The 18,701-nt window shown below is 37.5% G+C and overlaps 1 protein-coding gene across 1 annotated transcript; it reads right to left on the reverse strand.

Annotated features, from left to right (window-relative positions):
• Window positions 1-1,058: 1,058 nt before the first annotated feature.
• LOC113393792 (uncharacterized) lies at window positions 1,059-18,424 on the reverse strand. The gene is made up of 12 exons (XM_064217793.1): window positions 18,219-18,424; window positions 17,894-18,025; window positions 17,470-17,559; window positions 15,211-15,445; window positions 14,399-14,592; window positions 11,158-11,445; window positions 10,925-11,059; window positions 10,521-10,661; window positions 9,483-9,569; window positions 1,800-2,087; window positions 1,567-1,701; window positions 1,059-1,303 (listed from the first exon to the last, which is right to left on the reverse strand). The coding sequence occupies exons 1-12, from the start codon at window positions 18,402-18,404 to the stop codon at window positions 1,160-1,162; spliced, it is 2,055 nt and encodes a 684-aa protein (XP_064073863.1). The 5' UTR covers window positions 18,405-18,424; the 3' UTR covers window positions 1,059-1,159.
• Window positions 18,425-18,701: the final 277 nt, after the last annotated feature.

Consider the following 18,701-nt stretch of genomic DNA (forward strand, 5'->3'; position numbering starts at 1 on the left):
ATAACGCTTATAAAATGAAATCAACCAAAGCATTATTTGTAAATCATATAATTTATTGAATTCAGAATAGAGAATTTATATCTCTTGTAAATAATGAGCTGTTATTAATTGGTAATTATTAAACTTCGATGGGGTTGACGGCGATGACGTCGATAGGGTTGAAGTCTGGTCCGGGAACGTTAGCCGGGGGAGCGGTACCGACATCAGTCACCTAATATAACACAATATAAAGTAATTTTATAAAGGGTGGGTGGATTGACAAATGGGCCACCTGACGGTTAGTGACCACCATCGCCCATAAATATTGGCGACGTAAGAAATATTAACCATTCCTTACATCACCTAATGGCAAATACTAAAATCCATTTGTACATTTTTGTTACACATCAAAACAAACAAACAAGACAAATATTCGCGTTGTCCTTTTAATAAGTATCATGCACGTAACGCTACTGAAGAAAAACCTCATACAACTTTACTGTATATATGTATGGTATTTTTATCATACAATATTTACGCGTGAATAATAAAAATATACCGGAAACTTAACACCGTCAATCACATTTCAATTTGCTTGTATAAGATTATAATTCAGTCTTTTTGTACGGTCATCAAAACAGTTACTTGCATTGTCCCATTTAAATTATCTATGTATCAAGCCGGTTATTATTTAGTCCGTTCATCGAAGTCAACTTTTTACAAATAAGCCAGCACAAAAAAAAAATTAGTAAAATAAAAAATAATCTGATATTTTTATTCCTTCAAACCCCCACAACTCTTAAAACCAGATAGCTATAGGTAGTCTAGACTATGGCCTATCTATTCTACACCGACAAGATGGCTGTTCTCAGTAGTGGGACAGCTTATAAGCAAGGCTGTAATTATTGTTATAGACGATTAGATATTGACGCCAACGACGTAATTTTTATTGGCCAATGAATTTACGTTATTTATTTATGTATTATTAATTGTATCTGTACTTGTGTTAACGTTTTCAGTTAGTATAATAGAAATAAAAAGAATTAATACCATAATATTGTCTTCAAATCGTTTATTACAGTTGTTATATACATACATATTCGCCAATAGCTAAATACATTTTAATTTACATAGGTCCGACATCTCCGCTGTCAATGACAGGCATAGGACCAACAGGGCCTCACATATCGACAGGGTTCACAGCGATGGCGTCGAAGGGGTTAACTGTGGTTGGTAAAGGAAAAATAATAATGGGTTCCTCATTAGGTTCATCGCCTGATTCATGAACCAACACTGGTGTGGGGTCTACAGGGGCCTCAGCGACCTAATTTACAAAAATAAACATTAAGTACAACTTTTATACACCCTAAACACGAAGTGGCGTAGTACTCGCCTTGCAAATAAAAATTGCAGATCACTCGTTGAACTTTTTTTTTCAATAATCGTGTTCGAGAATTCTTTAAAACCACAACTTGCGTTATGTAAACCAAAATATGTAACAATTTATAAGTTAATAAAGAATAATTTTAAAAAAACTGACAGGAATTTCTGAAAATGTTAGGTACTAAATCAATACTTTTTACAAACCTGTTGCTGACTTTTGACGTTGACGATGATCTGCACAAGAGGGCTGGATGCAGCGGGGCTGGGGACAACGGGGGCGGGAACAACAGGACTAGGCACAATGGAGACATCAGCGGGCAGGGGCACGAAGATGCTTTCCTGCAAACAAGAATTAAATGAATAAGGAATTATTTTAATTTAAACTATTGCAAAGACCTTTTATTATTTTATTTAATATATAATTATATTTTACTTACTAATTGTTCTCCGTTGTGAAGGGCAGATACGAGTTCATTTAAAGCATGTTCCAAGATGGGCACGAGTGCGGGGTCGATATTGGGGTTCTGGAGAGCATCAGAGAGCTCCTCCAGAGTCCAGGTGCTGGTGCCCGGGCGGGCCAGAGCAACAGCAACGACGGCGGCGAAAATAGCGAAAAATTTCATATTTGCAGTATTTTTTCTGAAATAGCAAAATACAATTATATTATAATGTTCAAAAACTAATTTAATATACAAGAAGAATGATACATAGATGTACGTATCTTCCTTTAAACGCAAATTTGTTTTTTTAAATAATGATCATAATAAACAATTAGTTCCTATTATCACAGTTCCAAAGAAAAAATATTATAAAAGCAAACTTCAAAATATCTTGTGTATTGTTATTTATTATTATATATTCAAATCGAATCAAAAAGAATAATTTTATTACATACTTTAATATTGTTAAGAAAATGTCATTTCATGTTACTTACCAAATCACAAGTACGGTTACATTTTCAAAAAACGCAGTATTTATACAACTTCAAACGATAATTATTGTAAATGAATTATATTACTCTCGATAGAGATAATTATCTAATCAAATTCTTATATAAATTATCATATTAAAAAATAGATATATAATCGTTTATGCGTGAATTGGAATGTAATACGCATTGATCATCCCGTGAATTGACTAGAAATAATGTTAATTTCAACAGAATTACATCTAATTATCGAATCACGCCTTTTTTGCTTATTTTCAAACTAGCTGTCGCCCGCAGCTTCGCTTGCGTTTTACGGGCTGGTCATCAGTTATTGGCATAATAAATAAGGAATTTATTATCTATGGACATCAAGCAGGAGGCTCACCTGATGGAAAGTGACTACCACCGCCCATGGACATCTGCAACACCAGGGGGCTTGCAGGTGCGTTGCCGGCCTTTCAGGAAAGAGTACGCTCTTTTCTTGAAGGTTCCTAAGTCGTATCGGTTCGGAAAAACCGCCGGCGAAAGCTGGTTCCACAGAGTGGTTGTGCGAGGCAGAAAGTGTCTTAAAAATCGCGCTGTTGTGGATTTTCGGACATCTAGGTGGTGCGGGTGATATTTGGAATTTTGACGAGATGTCCGAAGGTGAAATTCAGCAGCCGGGATTAATCCGAACAATTCCTCGGAACATTCCCCGTGATAAATTCTGTAGAAGATGCAGAGCGATCGAACATCTCTACGCAAAGCCAAAGGATCAAGCAGATCGGAGAGGGCTTGATCGTCGATAATTCGAGCCGCTCTACGTTGGATATGGTCAAATGGAAGGAGCTGGTACTGGGGAGCACCCGCCCAGAGGTGAGAGCAGTATTCCATGTGAGGCCGAATTTGCGCCTTGTATAGTCTTAGACGATGGGCCGACGTGAAATACTGTCTTGCCTTGCTGAGCACACCGAGCTTTTTTGATGCCAATTTGGCTTTGCCTTCCAATTGACCGCGGAACTGAACGAGGCTCGAAACATCGACGCCAAGTATTCCGATACTAGCTGTGGCGGTTAACGGAATGTTCTCGAATCGTGGAGATACGACAAATGGTGTTTTTTTAGCAGTTAACGCGCAAACTTACGTCTTTTTGGGGTTGAAATGGACTAGGTTTAGCCGACCCCAGTTCGAGACTTTGTTTAACGAAGACTCGATTTCAGACACAAGTTTGTTCCGGTTTTCTTCGACGTTTTCCCGAGAAATATTAACACGGCCGGTGTATGAGGTGTCTACGGTGCTGTCGTCTGCGTAGCAGTGAATGTTACTGATTTGCAACATGTCATTGATATGCAAAAGAAACAGAGTGGGTGAAAGAACGCAGCCTTGTGGAAAACCAGCATTGACGAATTTTAAGTCGGAGCATGCACCGTCGACAACGACCTTGATGCTCCGATCTGCCAAAAAACTGGTAATCCAATTGAGTAATTTCCCGGGAAGCCCATATGAAGGAAGCTTCGAAAGCAGCGCTTTGCGCCACACGCGATCGAAGGCCTTCGCTATGTCCAGACTGGCTGCTAATGCCTCCCCCTTGCTCTCAACTGCTTCCGCCCATTTATGAGTCAGGTAAACTAGAAGATCACTGGCTGAGCGACCCCGACGGAAACCGTACTGGCGGTCGCTAATCAGTTGGTACTCCTCTAGGTACCGCAGGAGCTGGCAGTTAATAATGGACTCCATTACCTTGGAGAACAAGGAGGTGATGGCTATAGGCCTATAATTGGACGGGTCTGAGCGGTTGCCCTTTTTAGGGATCGGATGCACCAAAGCAGTCTTCCAGGAGTTCGGGACGACGCCGAATGCATAGGATTGCCGGAAAAGACGCGTTAAGACCGGTGCCAACTCGGGAGCATATGTCCGTAGCACGATTGGAGGGATGCCATCGGGTCCACTCGACTTATGAATATCCAAGGAAAGAAGTGCTTTACGAACTGCACTTTGCCGGAATGTAACTTCCGGCATCATGGTATCACACCGCGGGATTGTTGGTGGTGACTTTCCTCGGTCATCTAGAGTCGAATTCGCCGCGAAGAGAGAGCCTAAAAGATCAGCTTTCTCCTTCGCGGTATGGGCCAATGACTCACCGTCTCTGTGCAAAGATGGAAAAGAGGGCTGACAGAAATTCCCTAAGACAGCCTTAGCAAGAGACCAGAAAGCACGTGTTCCTGAAGGGAGGCGCACCAGTCTCTCGCCAATTCTGCCAATGTACTCCGTCTTCGCCCTAGCAATCACGTTTTTGAAGGACCTAGAGGCAGAGTTATATTCCTTTCTGAATGCGCTGGTATTTACATCACGAGACGCCGATGCGTTAGCCCAGTCCTGGTAGCGTTCCCATTTTCGGCGTGAAGCCGTTTTGCAGAAACGACCAAACCAGGGCTAGGACTTGCCACCGATGGGGACCGCAGAATACGGAATGAACAGTTCCATACCCTGAAGTACCACATCGGCGACAGAGTCAGCAACAACGCTCGGATCATCCGGCGAGAAACAAACCTGCCACCATGGGTAGGATGCAAAGAAGGACCGCATTCCATCCCAATCTGCTGACTTGTAGTGCCAACTCGGCGGCAGCCCACGAAACGAGGTCGTGAGTACCGCGCCACCGGCACTGTACTCCGGACGAGACAGTGGTCCGACGAGCCCAGAGGGGGATCGACGATAACCTGGTAGCCTTCCGAATGGGAAGTCAGCAGAAGATCCAACAGGGAAGGTATATGATCCTCCACGTCCTGTATTCGCGTTGCCGAGGTGACCAGTTGTGTCAAATCGTATGCTAAAGCGAAGTCGAGGACAGATCTACCCGCATGATCGGTAGTGCGTGATCCAAGCCATTCGGCATGGTGGGCATTAAAATCGCCAAGAATTACGATCTCTGCGGATGGGATCTGCTGCAGCACGGAATCTGTAGCCACTTGGACGTGCTCAACCAGTCGGTCGGTTTCGGCATTACCGCTATGGGACCTATAAAGGCACACGTAGATTCGCGGATGGTCGTCGCAGTCTACACGGAGCCAGATAATCGATAGGTCCTGCCCTTCAAGGCTGCCGAGGCGTCGAGAGCAGATATATATCTCTGACGTAAACGCACACCCCAGCTCGTGGTACAAAGGAATGTTCCAATTTGTACCCGGGGTAAGAAAGAAATGTCGCATCGGCAGGAGAGGATATCTGGGTCTCGGTGAGAAAGAGCAAGGCCGGCTTCGCCGTCTCAAGGTGAAAGTGAACGGCGTTCAAGTTGGAGTTGAGTCCCCTTATGTTGCAGAAATCCACAGTGTGGGTGGTAGGGGTTGCCTTATGATGCCTGCTCCGCTTGGCCCGAACAGTGGCGAGCGCAAAATTCCCCCCCCCCAGAATTCGGAGGGCAGCCTGGGCATCCCTGCTCAGGTGGTGTACGTCCTGAGCATGGATGCCCAGAGAGGGATTCTCCACCGCAGTCGCTGATGGTACCCTCCTGGGGTAATGAAACCAAATTCTGCACAACCATTATGTTTTGGGGGGGAGGGGGATCGGGCCTTCGGGACTCTCACATACCGGACGAAACGCGGTAGCATAGCTACCACTTTACGCCGATTTTGACTGAGAGAGTGGTACTTCCCCGGGCGTGCCGGCCCATTCGGCTGCAACCCAAAGGTATGCAGTGTGGCACTACCACTATAAAATTTATAGTGGTATAGGTTTATTGGTTTGGCCGTGAAAGAGTAACAAACAGATTCAAAGAGAGTTACTTTCGTATTTATAAGATATTTTTCTATATATATTTTTTTCTTTTTTTTATGGTATAGTTTGGCGGAAGAGCATATGGGCCACCTGATGCTAGGTGGTCACCACCGCCCATAGACAATGGCATTGTATGAAATATTAACCATTCCTTACATCGCCAAACAGCAGTACTCAGTATTGTTGTGTTCCTGTTTGAAGGGTGGGTGAGCCAATGTAACTACAGGCACAAGGGACATAACATCTTAAATCCCAAGGCTGTGGCGTATTGATGATGTAAGGAATGGTTAATATTTCTTACAACGCCATTGTCTACGGACGGTGGTGACCACTTACCATCAGGTGGCCCACTTGCTCGTCCAACTTCAAGAAATAATTGTCTTCTTGAGAGTTTTATTCGTACAATTTGTATTTATAAGAAACATACATAAATTATTATTCTTTGTATTAATATAATATTATAAGAACGAAAACAAAATACGCGACTTCGCCCGCGTATTTAAGAGCGTAGATTTCAGGTATAAAAGTAATCTGTTTTCTTCTTTGGGGTTAAGCACCAAAGGTGATCAAATTCGGTTTATCCGTTAAAACGTAACAGACAGATGTACTTACTTTCGCATTTAAAATATTAGAAAAAAAATCTCATATTTTGTAACTAACTGAACTATACTATATAAAATGAATAAATCAATTTTCTTTTTAGGAAATAATTAAAACTTATGTTATGTTAAGTTTGTATACAATTTAGTTTTATTGCAAAATATATAATTTAGTAATGAATAATTTAAAATGTTTTTATTTATATATTTTAAAATACTTTCGCATTCCTTATTTTTTGTTTGTTTACATCTTATCTTTGAGTTCGCCCTTTATCAAAACTGAAGAAAAAATTGCACTATCTTTTGTGATGTTAACGTCACCTAAGCGAATTATCATATCATACATATCAATGCAGTTTCACTAAGTAATCATTCGGATACTTTTATTATTCATAAAATATTAGCAATATTATAACATTGACTATATATATAATTTTTTTTCACATTAGCAGGCTGTAAATTTCCCACTGCTGGGCTAAGGCCTCCTCTCCCTTTGAGGAGAAGGTTTGGAGCATATTCCACAACACTGCTGCAATGCGGGTTGGTGGAATACACATGTGGCAGAATTTCGTTGAAATTAGACACATGCAGTGTTTCTTCACGATGTTTTCCTTCACCGCCGAGCACGAGATGGATTATAAACACAATTTAAGCACATGAAAATTCTGTGGTACTAGCCTGGGTTTGAACCCGAAATCATCGGTTAAGATGCACGCGTTCTAACCACTGGGCCATCTCGGCTCATAATTTTATACTATCTATCATTTTTGTTAAATAAACAAATGACTGCTTAGAATGAGTAACTCTATTGTGGGGCTATATAAACGTTTATAAAACAAGATCACCGAGTGTCCATACCGTCTCTTACTAAATTGTTACAAAAAATTTAATGTAACATTCTGTGCAAGAGTTCATAGATCACACTCTACGATTTTAACAATATCTTCCTGGCTTCTTTATTATATTTTAAATTGGTATCAGTTGTAATTTTTTTTTATGATATACATCGGCGGACGAGCAAATGGGCCATTTGATGATGTAAGTGGTCACCATCGCTCATAGACAATGGCGCTGTAAGAAAGATTAACCATTCCTTTCATCGCCAATGCGCCACCAACTTTGGGAACTGAGATGTTATGTCGCTTGTGCTGTTATTTAGTTAGTTACTGGCTCTCTCACCCTTCAAACCGGAACACAACAATACTGAGTACTGCTATTTGACGGTAGAATATCTGATGAGTGGGTGGTACCTACCCAGGCGGGCTTGCACAAAGCCTTACCACCAAGTAGAGTAAATTGAACAAAAAAGCCGGCTGAGTAATAAGTTCCTTTGGCTGGCTACTCAAGTCTAGGTTTGTTTTTTCCGAAACAGTGCCTGTTTTTACTTTTACTATCAATAAGTAAGTAAGGCATCATTATAAATAAATTATAATTAAAGTAAAACAAGATTAATTTCCTGTTTCTATGTGCTGGCTGTTTAATCGATTTATTGTTAAATAAAAACACACATTACCGGATTGTTATCGACTTATCAATTTGTTTAACTTAACTTAACAATGTTCACTATTTCATCATCCAATTTTATGATTCATAGACATTTGTTACTTAGAACTAGTGTTGTTTATTCGATATGATATTCAATTTCCTTTCCAATCAGTCTTTCTAGAAATATGTGTCACATTATTTTTACTCTTATATAATAAATAATTATCTATAAACAATATAACTTGGTACAGAGACATCTATTAATTCAAAACGCAAAAACATGCCAAGTATATGAATATTCTTCAAAGGGTATCTAAAGACATCATAAAGACTCATCTTTATGGTGATTTACAAATCTTATAGTTTTAATTAATACGCAACAGGAGGGCTGGTTCGTTTTTTGCCCAGAGGATCAGAATTGCGATTCAACGGGGAAATGTCATGATTTATACGGTAACTGTTTGTATATATTCATATTAATAATTCTTATACGTTAATAAATATATATTAATATGTTCAGGATAATGATGCTAAAATATTTCGAATAGTGTGTATAACCTTCTGAGTGAGCGTGGGAATCGGTAAAATGATACGCAAAATATTATCATAATTTTTTATAATAATTATAACCCCTTAATAACAAAAAATATAGCAGTTTTAAAGAATATGCGGTGTCCTCTTCTTTCCAATGCTAAAATGCTGATAACAGAAAGAGAGAAATTAGTGTGTAACTATTTAATTACTAAGATCGATCAATAATAAACAGGATAAAATATGTATGTGTGTGTATTTTCAGAGCATTTTTATGAATAATTTAAACTGATAACGTTTTTATCGAAATGTCAATAGTATTTTATCGTCAAATCATCCTATGCATCTCAAATCGAAGTGACTTTGAGATAGGGCAACGGATATTTTCCATCTTCATGCTAAGAATAAAATTATAGATTAAATTCCATTACAATATCATTGAAATATTTTGATAACTGGATATATAAGAAAAAAGTATTTATATCAGTTTAACATACCATCCAACTATGTGTGTGTGGGTGTGTTTATGCGTGTGTGAGAGAGAGAGTCAACAGGAAATATTTTATAATATTCAGTTTCGTTATAATTTAGGTGGGTAAGATAAACACACTCATAAGCCGTTTTGTAATTATAGTATTACAAGAAAAGCGCTTTTTTTATTTTTTGATAAGTATATAATACTTATACTAAAAGTATTTTGATAACGCTTATAAAATGAAATCAACCAAAGCATTATTTGTAAATCATATAATTTATTGAATTCAGAATAGAGAATTTATATCTCTTGTAAATAATGAGCTGTTATTAATTGGTAATTATTAAACTTCGATGGGGTTGACGGCGATGACGTCGATAGGGTTGAAGTCTGGTCCGGGAACGTTAGCCGGGGGAGCGGTACCGACATCAGTCACCTAATATAACACAATATAAAGTAATTTTATAAAGGGTTGGTGGATTGACAAATGGGCCACCTGACGGTTAGTGACCACCATCGCCCATAAATATTGGCGACGTAAGAAATATTAACCATTCCTTACATCACCTAATGGCAAATACTAAAATCCATTTGTACATTTTTGTTACACATCAAAACTAACAAACAAGACAAATATTCGCGTTGTTCTTTTAATAAGTATCATGCACGTAACGCTACTGAAGAAAAACCTCATACAACTTTACTGTATATATGTATGGTATTTTTATCATACAATATTTACGCGTGAATAATAAAAATATACCGGAAACTTAACACCGTCAATCACATTTCAATTTGCTTGTATAAGATTATAATTCAGTCTTTTTGTACGGTCATCAAAACAGTTACTTGCATTGTCCCATTTAAATTATCTATGTATCAAGCCGGTTATTATTTAGTCAGTTCATCGAAGTCAACTTTTTACAAATAAGCCAGCACAAAAAAAAAATTAGTAAAATAAAAAATAATCTGATATTTTTATTCCTTCAAACCCCCACAACTCTTAAAACCAGATAGCTATAGGTAGTCTAGACTATGGCTTATCTATTCTACACCGACAAGATGGCTGTTCTCAGTAGTGGGACAGCTTATAAGCAAGGCTGTAATTATTGTTATAGACGATTAGATATTGACGCCAACGACGTAATTTTTATTGGCCAATGAATTTACGTTATTTATTTATGTATTATTAATTGTATCTGTACTTGTGTTAACGTTTTCAGTTAGTATAATAGAAATAAAAATAATTAATACCATAATATTGTCTTCAAATCGTTTATTACAGTTGATATATACATACATATTCGCCAATAGCTAAAAACATTTTAATTTACATAGGTCCGACATCTCCGCTGTCAATGACAGGCATAGGACCAACAGGGCCTCACATATCGACAGGGTTCACAGCGATGGCGTCGAAGGGGTTAACTGTGGTTGGTAAAGGAAAAATAATAATGGGTTCCTCATTAGGTTCATCGCCTGATTCATGAACCAACACTGGTGTGGGGTCTACAGGGGCCTCAGCGACCTAATTTACAAAAATAAACATTAAGTACAACTTTTATACACCCTAAACACGAAGTGGCGTAGTACTCGCCTTGCAAATAAAAATTGCAGATCACTCGTTGAACTTTTTTTTTCAATAATCGTGTTCGAGAATTCTTTAAAACCACAACTTGCGTTATGTAAACCAAAATATGTAACAATTTATAAGTTAATAAAGAATAATTTTAAAAAAACTGACAGGAATTTCTGAAAATGTTAGGTACTAAATCAATACTTTTTACAGACCTGTTGCTGACTTTTGACGTTGACGATGATCTGCACAAGAGGGCTGGATGCAGCGGGGCTGGGGACAACGGGGGCGGGAACAACAGGACTAGGCACAATGGAGACATCAGCGGGCAGGGGCACGAAGATGCTTTCCTGCAAACAAGAATTAAATGAATAAGGAATTATTTTAATTTAAACTATTGCAAAGACCTTTTATTATTTTATTTAATATATAATTATATTTTACTTACTAATTGTTCTCCGTTGTGAAGGGCAGATACGAGTTCATTTAAAGCATGTTCCAAGATGGGCACGAGTGCGGGGTCGATATTGGGGTTCTGGAGAGCATCAGAGAGCTCCTCCAGAGTCCAGGTGCTGGTGCCCGGGCGGGCCAGAGCAACAGCAACGACGGCGGCGAAAATAGCGAAAAATTTCATATTTGCAGTATTTTTTCTGAAATAGCAAAATACAATTATATTATAATGTTCAAAAACTAATTTAATATACAAGAAGAATGATACATAGATGTACGTATCTTCCTTTAAACGCAAATTATTGCGTATAACTATGTTTTTTTAAATAATGATCATAATAAACAATTAGTTCCTATTATCACAGTTCCAAAGAAAAAATATTATAAAAGCAAACTTCAAAATATCTTGTGTATTGTTATTTATTATTATATATTCAAATCTAATCAAAAAGAATAATTTTATTACATACTTTAATATTGTTAAGAAAATGTCATTTCATGTTACTTACCAAATCACAAGTACGGTTACATTTTCAAAAAACGCAGTATTTATACAACTTCAAACGATAATTATTGTAAATAAATTATATTACTCTCGATAGAGATAATTATCTAATCAAATTCTTATATAAATTATCATAAAGATAGATATAATCGTTTATGCGTGAATTGGAATGTAATACGCATTGATCATCCCGTGAATTGACTAGAAATAATGTTAATTTCAACAGAATTACATCTAATTATCGAATCACGCCTTTTTTGCTTATTTTCAAACTAGCTGTCGCCCGCAGCTTCGCTTGCGTTTTACGGGCTGGTCATCAGTTATTGGCATAATAAATAAGGAATTTATTATCTATGGACATCAAGCTTACTTCATACCAAATTTAATCAAATTCGGTTTATTGGTTTGGCCGTGAAAGAGTAACAAACAGATTCAAAGAGAGTTACTTTCGTATTTATAACATGTTTTTCTATATATTTTTTTTTCTTTTTTTTATGATATAGTTTGGCGGAAGAGCATATGGGCCACCTGATGCTAGGTGGTCACCACCGCCCATAGACAATGGCATTGTATGAAATATTAACCATTCCTTACATCGCCAAACAGCAGTACGCAGTATTGTTGTGTTCCTGTTTGAGGGGTGGGTGAGCCAGTGTAACTACAGGCACAAGGGACATAACATCTTAAATCCCAAGGCTGTGGCGTATTGATGATGTAAGGAATGGTTAATATTTCTTACAACGCCATTGTCTACAGACGGTGGTGACCACTTACCATCAGGTGGCCCACTTGCTCGTCCAACTTCAAGAAATAATTGTCTTCTTGAGAGTTTTATTCGTACAATTCGTATTTATAAGAAACATACATAAATTATTATTCTTTGTATTAATATAATATTATAAGAACGAAAATAATATACGCGACTTCGCCCGCGTATTTAAGAGCGTAGATTTCAGGTATAAAAAGTAATCTGTTTTCTTCCTTGGGGTTAAGCACCAAAGGTGATCAAATTCGGTTTATCCGTTAAAACGTTACAGATAGAAGTACTTACTTTCGCATTTATAATATTAGTAAGAAAAATCTCATATTTTGTAACTAACTGAACTATACTATATAAAATGAATAAATCAATTTCCTTTTTAGGAAATAATTAAAACTATGGAAAAAAAATATTTTATTATATATGTTTGTATATGTCGACGATTCGCCAGAATTCTCCCCGGGATTCATATAGAAAAACAGAAAAACACTTTTTGTATTAATAAATTCAATGGTCTGAATAGTGAATAGTTCTACAATTGTCCGAGGAATGCCCGCCTGAACTTACTTTTCTACTAACTAAACTATGACATCCTTTTTTTATATCAACAACAAGACCATATTTATTTTGTTACAAACATAATAACTATTAATGGCTTATAATAATAAAAAAATAATATAAAATTATTTTTGATCTTAATTAAAAATCGAAATATATTGTAATTAGCTTCTTTATTTATTCTCATTCATGTATAATAAATTTTTAAATATAAAATACAAAATATATAAAATATATTTAAAAATATAAAATACAGAGGCCAACCAGTGGCGGGAACAGGGTCCAAACCACCGGTAGTCAGAGCCCCAGAGAGAGGAACTTCCTCACAATACGCGCCGTGCCGAGGAGTACTGCCTTCTGCATCAGGCCCTTGACCCAGCTGCCTAACGAGAGCCTCTTAAGGTGTTGGTCGAGGCTCTTAGCCATTAGGCCATTCGCTGAAACGACTATCGGCACAATAACTGCTGTATCCACATCCCACATGTCGACAACCTCGTGAGCTAAGTCAAGATATTTTATTTGCTTATCCTTCTCAGCCTTCACGAGATTCTCGTCATGAGGGATGGTGACGTCAACAATTATCGTGCGGCGCTCTGACCGATCTATCACCACTATATCAGGCTTGTTGGCGACAACAGTCCTGTCAGTGATTATAGATCGGTCCCAGTACAGTGTGATACGACCATTCTCAAGAACTGGGTCAGGCACATACCTGTAGTATGGTACCTCTGATACCACAAGACCGTATCGAAGTGCAAGTTGTTGATGGATAATCTTGGCCACTTGATTATGTCTGTGCAAATACTCTCCGTTAGCAAGACGAGAACAACCGGAAATAATATGTCTAAGGGATTCGCCCGGAGTGTGACACGCCCGACATATGTCCACCGTGCCATCCCTCACAATATACTTCCGGTAATTGTTCGTCATGATAACTTCGTCCATAATTGCACACACAAAACCTTCGGTTTCACCGAATAGGTTGCCGGACCGTAGCCAAGATACGGACGCCATAAAGTCCACATCGGGTCCATGAAGGGCCCGATAGAAGCGTCCCTGTAACTCCTTGCTCTTCCATACCCCCTTGCGGTTCTCAGTACTTAATACTACAGGTTTGCGCCAGTTCTCTTTGCCTAAGGAGAGCGGAGTTAGCCCCTTGTCCATTGTAACTACATCTCGGTGCATATCCAAGTCAGTGTGGAGAAAATACTCCCTGAGTTTGTATACCTCAAGATCATGTAGGGTCTTGGCATTTAAAAAGCCACGGCCACCATATCTCCGTGGGATATACAATCTCATCACCGAAGACCGAGGATGATGCATCCGATATGCAGTCAGCAGGACACGGACTCTCCTATCCAAGGCGTCTAGTTCTTTTTAAGTCCACTTGAGTATGCCGAAAGAGTACATCAAGACCGGCATGACCCAACCATTGAAGGCGCGAACCTTATTGCCACCCGACAAAAGACTCTTGAGTACTTTTTTCAGACGACCAAAGAAACGCTCCTGCAGTGATTGTTTCATGTCGGTCACATTGATGCCTAACGCTTCCGACACACCCAAGTATTTATATGATTCGTTTGCGGACAGTGATCTAAAGTTAATGGAATCTGAAAGTTGTATTCCGTCAGATTCCATAATCTCTCCTCGCTCGCACATGCATAACAGCGCACTTGTCAACTCCAAATTCCATTTCAATAGAATTACTAAAAGTTTCTGTTACCTTTAGTAACTCCATTAGTTGTGAACCTGTAGGTGCAAAGAGCTTTAAGTCATCCACGTAAAGTAGGTGGGATATTACTTTACCTCCTCTCCACAAACAATAGCCCAACCTTGAACACTTACAACAAGAGTACTTAGAGGGTTCAAGGCTAAACAAAACCACAATGGACTCAAACTATCGCCCTGGAATATTCCCCGCTCAATCCTTATCGGTTCGTCATTACCATGAATCGTTCGGCATCCTGGATAGCGAAGGACTGTCCGCCATTGCCCCATACATGATCTCAAGAAACTGCATAGAATTGTATCTAATTTATACAACTCCAGCACCCTCAAGAGTCATGTATGCGGCACGGAATCATAGGCCTTCCTGTAATCTATCCAGCATGTCGACAGACTCTTTCGAAAACGACGAACCTGTTGGCTAATGGTCATATCAATGAGGAGTAGGTCCTTAGTGCCTCGTGATCCACCCCTACATCCATTCTGAGAGACAGACAAAATACCATTATTCTGTATGTGACTATTAATCTTATCTCTCAGAATGGAGGTAAGGAGCTTATAGACCGTCGGTAACCAAGTAATCGGTCTATAGTTTTTAGGATCCGTTGCACTACCTGACTTATGGAGCAGGTGGGTGACTCCGGTGGTAAGGAACTGTGGTAGCGACCCAGACTCTAGAGCTGACTGGAACTGAGATGCCAAGCAATCATGCGAGCTGCGTAGCCATTTTATCACTATCTATATTAAAAATATACCGGACAAATCAAATTTACACATTTCTTGACAAAAAGAAATCATATTTATATTTCAAAATTATTAAAACAAATTTTATGACAAATGTTAATGACTTGCTTGATACATTCTACATTCCAAAATAAGAAATATAACTTAGTATTATCTAAGATTGATTCTAAAATGTGAATTACAATTTATTATTCTACATTTTACTTACTTTATTGCTAAGAGTAGATAATAATATTTCCTGTATTATTAAGTCCCAAATTATTTGATAGATGTCGCTTTACAGATTATAAGTTTTATTCGATTTGTTACATATATTGACAACAGATGGCAGCACGGCGAACGCCCATAGATATAGTTTTGTTTTGATTTGTTACATACATTGAAACTAGATGGCAGCACTGCCGAGCGCCCATATATTCAATTTAGTTTTATTGCAAAATATATAATTTAGTAATGAATAATTTAAAATGTTTTTATTTATATATTTTACAATACTTTCGAATTCCTTATTTTTTGTTTGTTTACATCTTATCTTTGAGTTCGCCCTTCATCAAAACTGAAGAAAAAATTGCACTATCTTTTGTGATGTTAACGTCACCTAAGCGAATTATCATATCATACATATCAATGCAGTTTCACTAAGTATTCATTCGGATACTTTTATTATTCATAAAATATTAGCAATATTATAACATTGACTATATGTATAATTTTTTTTCACATTAGCAGGCTGTAATTTTCCCACTGCTGGGTTAAGGCCTCCTCTCCCTCTGAGGAGAAGGTTTGGAGCATATTCCACATCGCTGCTCCAATGCGGGTTGGTGGAATACACATGTGGCAGAATTTCGTTGAAATTAGACACATGCAGTGTTTCTTCACTATGTTTTCCTTCACCGCCGAGCACGAGATGGACTATAAACACAATTTAAGCACATGAAAATTCAGTGGTACTAGCCTGGGTTTGAACCCGAAATCATCGGTTAAGATGCACTCGTTCTAACCACTGGGCCATCTCGGCTCATAATTTTATACTATCTATCATTTTTGTTAAATAAACAAATGACTGCTTAGAATGAGTAACTCTATTGTGGGGCTATATAAACGTTTATAAAACAAGATCACCGAGTGTCCATACCGTCTCTTACTAAATTGTTACAAAAAATTTAATGTAACATTCTGTGCAAGAGTTCATAGATCACACTCTACGATTTTAACAATATCTTCCTGGCTTCTTTATTAAATTTTAAATTGGTATCAGTTGTAATTTTTTTTTATGATATAGGTCGGCGGACGAGCTAATGGGCCATTTGATGATGTAAGTAACTTTAAACCATCTCCTCGAAGGGAGAGGAGACCTTAGCCCGGTAGTGGGACGTTTACAGGCAGTCACATTATTTTTACTCTTATATAATAAAGAATTATCTATAAACAATATAACTTAGTACAGAGGCATCTATTAATTCAAAACGCAAAAACATGCCAAGTATATGAATATTCTTCAAAGGGTATCTAAAGACATCGTAAAGACTCATCTCTGTGGTGATTTACAAATCTTATAGTTTTAATTAATACGCAACAGGAGGGCTGGTTCGTTTTTTGCCCAGAGGATCAGAATTGCGATTCAACGGGGAAATGTCATGATTTATACGGTAACTGTTTGTATATATTAATATTAATAATTCTTATACGTTAATAAATATATATTAATATGTTCAGGATAATGATGCTAAAATATTTCGAATAATGTGTATATTTTATAGTATTCAGTTTCGTTATAATTTAGGTGGGTAAGATAAACACAGCTTAACTCTTAAGCCGTTTTATAATTATAGTAATACAAGAAAAGCGCTTTTTTATTTTTTGATAAGTATATAATACTTATACTAAAAGTATTTTGATAACGCTTATAAAATGAAATCAACCAAAGTATTATTTGTAAATCATATAATTTATTGAATTCAGAATAGAGAATTTATATCTCTTGTAAATAATGAGCTGTTATTAATTGGTAATTATTAAACTTCGATGGGGTTGACGGCGATGACGTCGATAGGGTTGAAGTCTGGTCCGGGAACGTTAGCCGGGGGAGCGGTACCGACATCAGTCACCTAATATAACACAATATAAAGTAATTTTATAAAGGGTTGGTGGATTGACAAATGGGCCACCTGACGGTTAGTGACCACCATCGCCCATAAATATTGGCGACGTAAGAAATATTAACCATTCCTTACATCGCCTAATGGCAAATACTAAAATCAACAAAACAAACAAACAAGACAAATATTCGCGTTGTTCGCTTAGCAACTTTGTGCTTTTTTTCATGTTTTTTCGTGATCAAGGAAACATTGAAACATATTTGCGAAATCAGTCCATGCCGAGAACATTTTTGCAATTGCGATTTCGCTACAAATAAATATAAATTATTGATGTTTCCTTTACCTGCTGTGGACTCTTCACGTTGATGATGAGCTGCACGAGAGGGCTTGATACAGCAGGAAAGTCGACGGGGGAAGGAATGACAGGCTCGGCTATGATAGCGATGTCAGCTGGCAGGGGTACGTGGATGCTTTCCTGCAAATACGACACACTTATTAAACCTAAATTCATATCTGGATATATACCAAATCCATTTAAAATAAGTTATCGTTCTATTTTAATTTTTAATACTGTATAATAATTACGTTTTTATTTAAAAATGAAAAATGACAAGATATTTAAATATATGTTTCGTTTTATATTTAAATATAAATTAAATTATAGTTACAAATTCGTGTCCATTGTGAAGAGCACTCATTAATTCATTTAGAGCATGTTCCAAGAAGGGCACAACTGCGGGATTGACGTTAGGGTTCTGTAAAGCATCAGTAAGCTCCTGCAGAGTCCAGGTGCTTGTGCCTGGGCGAGCGAGGGCAACAGCCACAATGACGGCAAGCATAATAAAGAATTTCATCTTGAATTATTTTTCTGTGAAATAATCCCAATTTTAATGCATATAACTTTAATATAACACTTGACATAAATCTGAGAAAAATTACAATAAAAATAATATTGAAAAAAAAACAGCGCGTAAAAGTACCACTTATAAATATTTTTGTACACAACATAGGTAAGGAGACTGTTAGACTTACTTCCTATCCTGCAAATATTGTATGAAATCAAAACTTAATAAACTATATATACGTTTTCGTAATGATAAATTCAATTTTATCTATCAATGATAATTTAAAGCTTTTGCGTGATATATTTA

This window comes from Vanessa tameamea, chromosome 18 (assembly GCF_037043105.1).
Source record: "Vanessa tameamea isolate UH-Manoa-2023 chromosome 18, ilVanTame1 primary haplotype, whole genome shotgun sequence".
In the NCBI taxonomy this organism is placed as follows: Eukaryota; Metazoa; Arthropoda; class Insecta; order Lepidoptera; family Nymphalidae; genus Vanessa; species Vanessa tameamea.

Excerpts from the sequence above, each read along its gene's own strand:
- LOC113393792 (XM_064217793.1), bottom strand. The coding sequence starts at position 18,404 with ATGAAATTCTTTATTATGCTTGCCGTCATTGTGGCTGTTGCCCTCGCT. Across the intron at positions 10,662-10,924 it reads ACGTCAAAAGTCAGCAACAG|GTCGCTGAGGCCCCTGTAGA; the intron begins GTCTGTAAAAAG and ends TTTGTAAATTAG. Across the intron at positions 2,088-9,482 it reads TCGCCGTCAACCCCATCGAA|GAAGATACGTACATCTATGT; the intron begins GTTTAATAATTA and ends TTGCGTTTAAAG.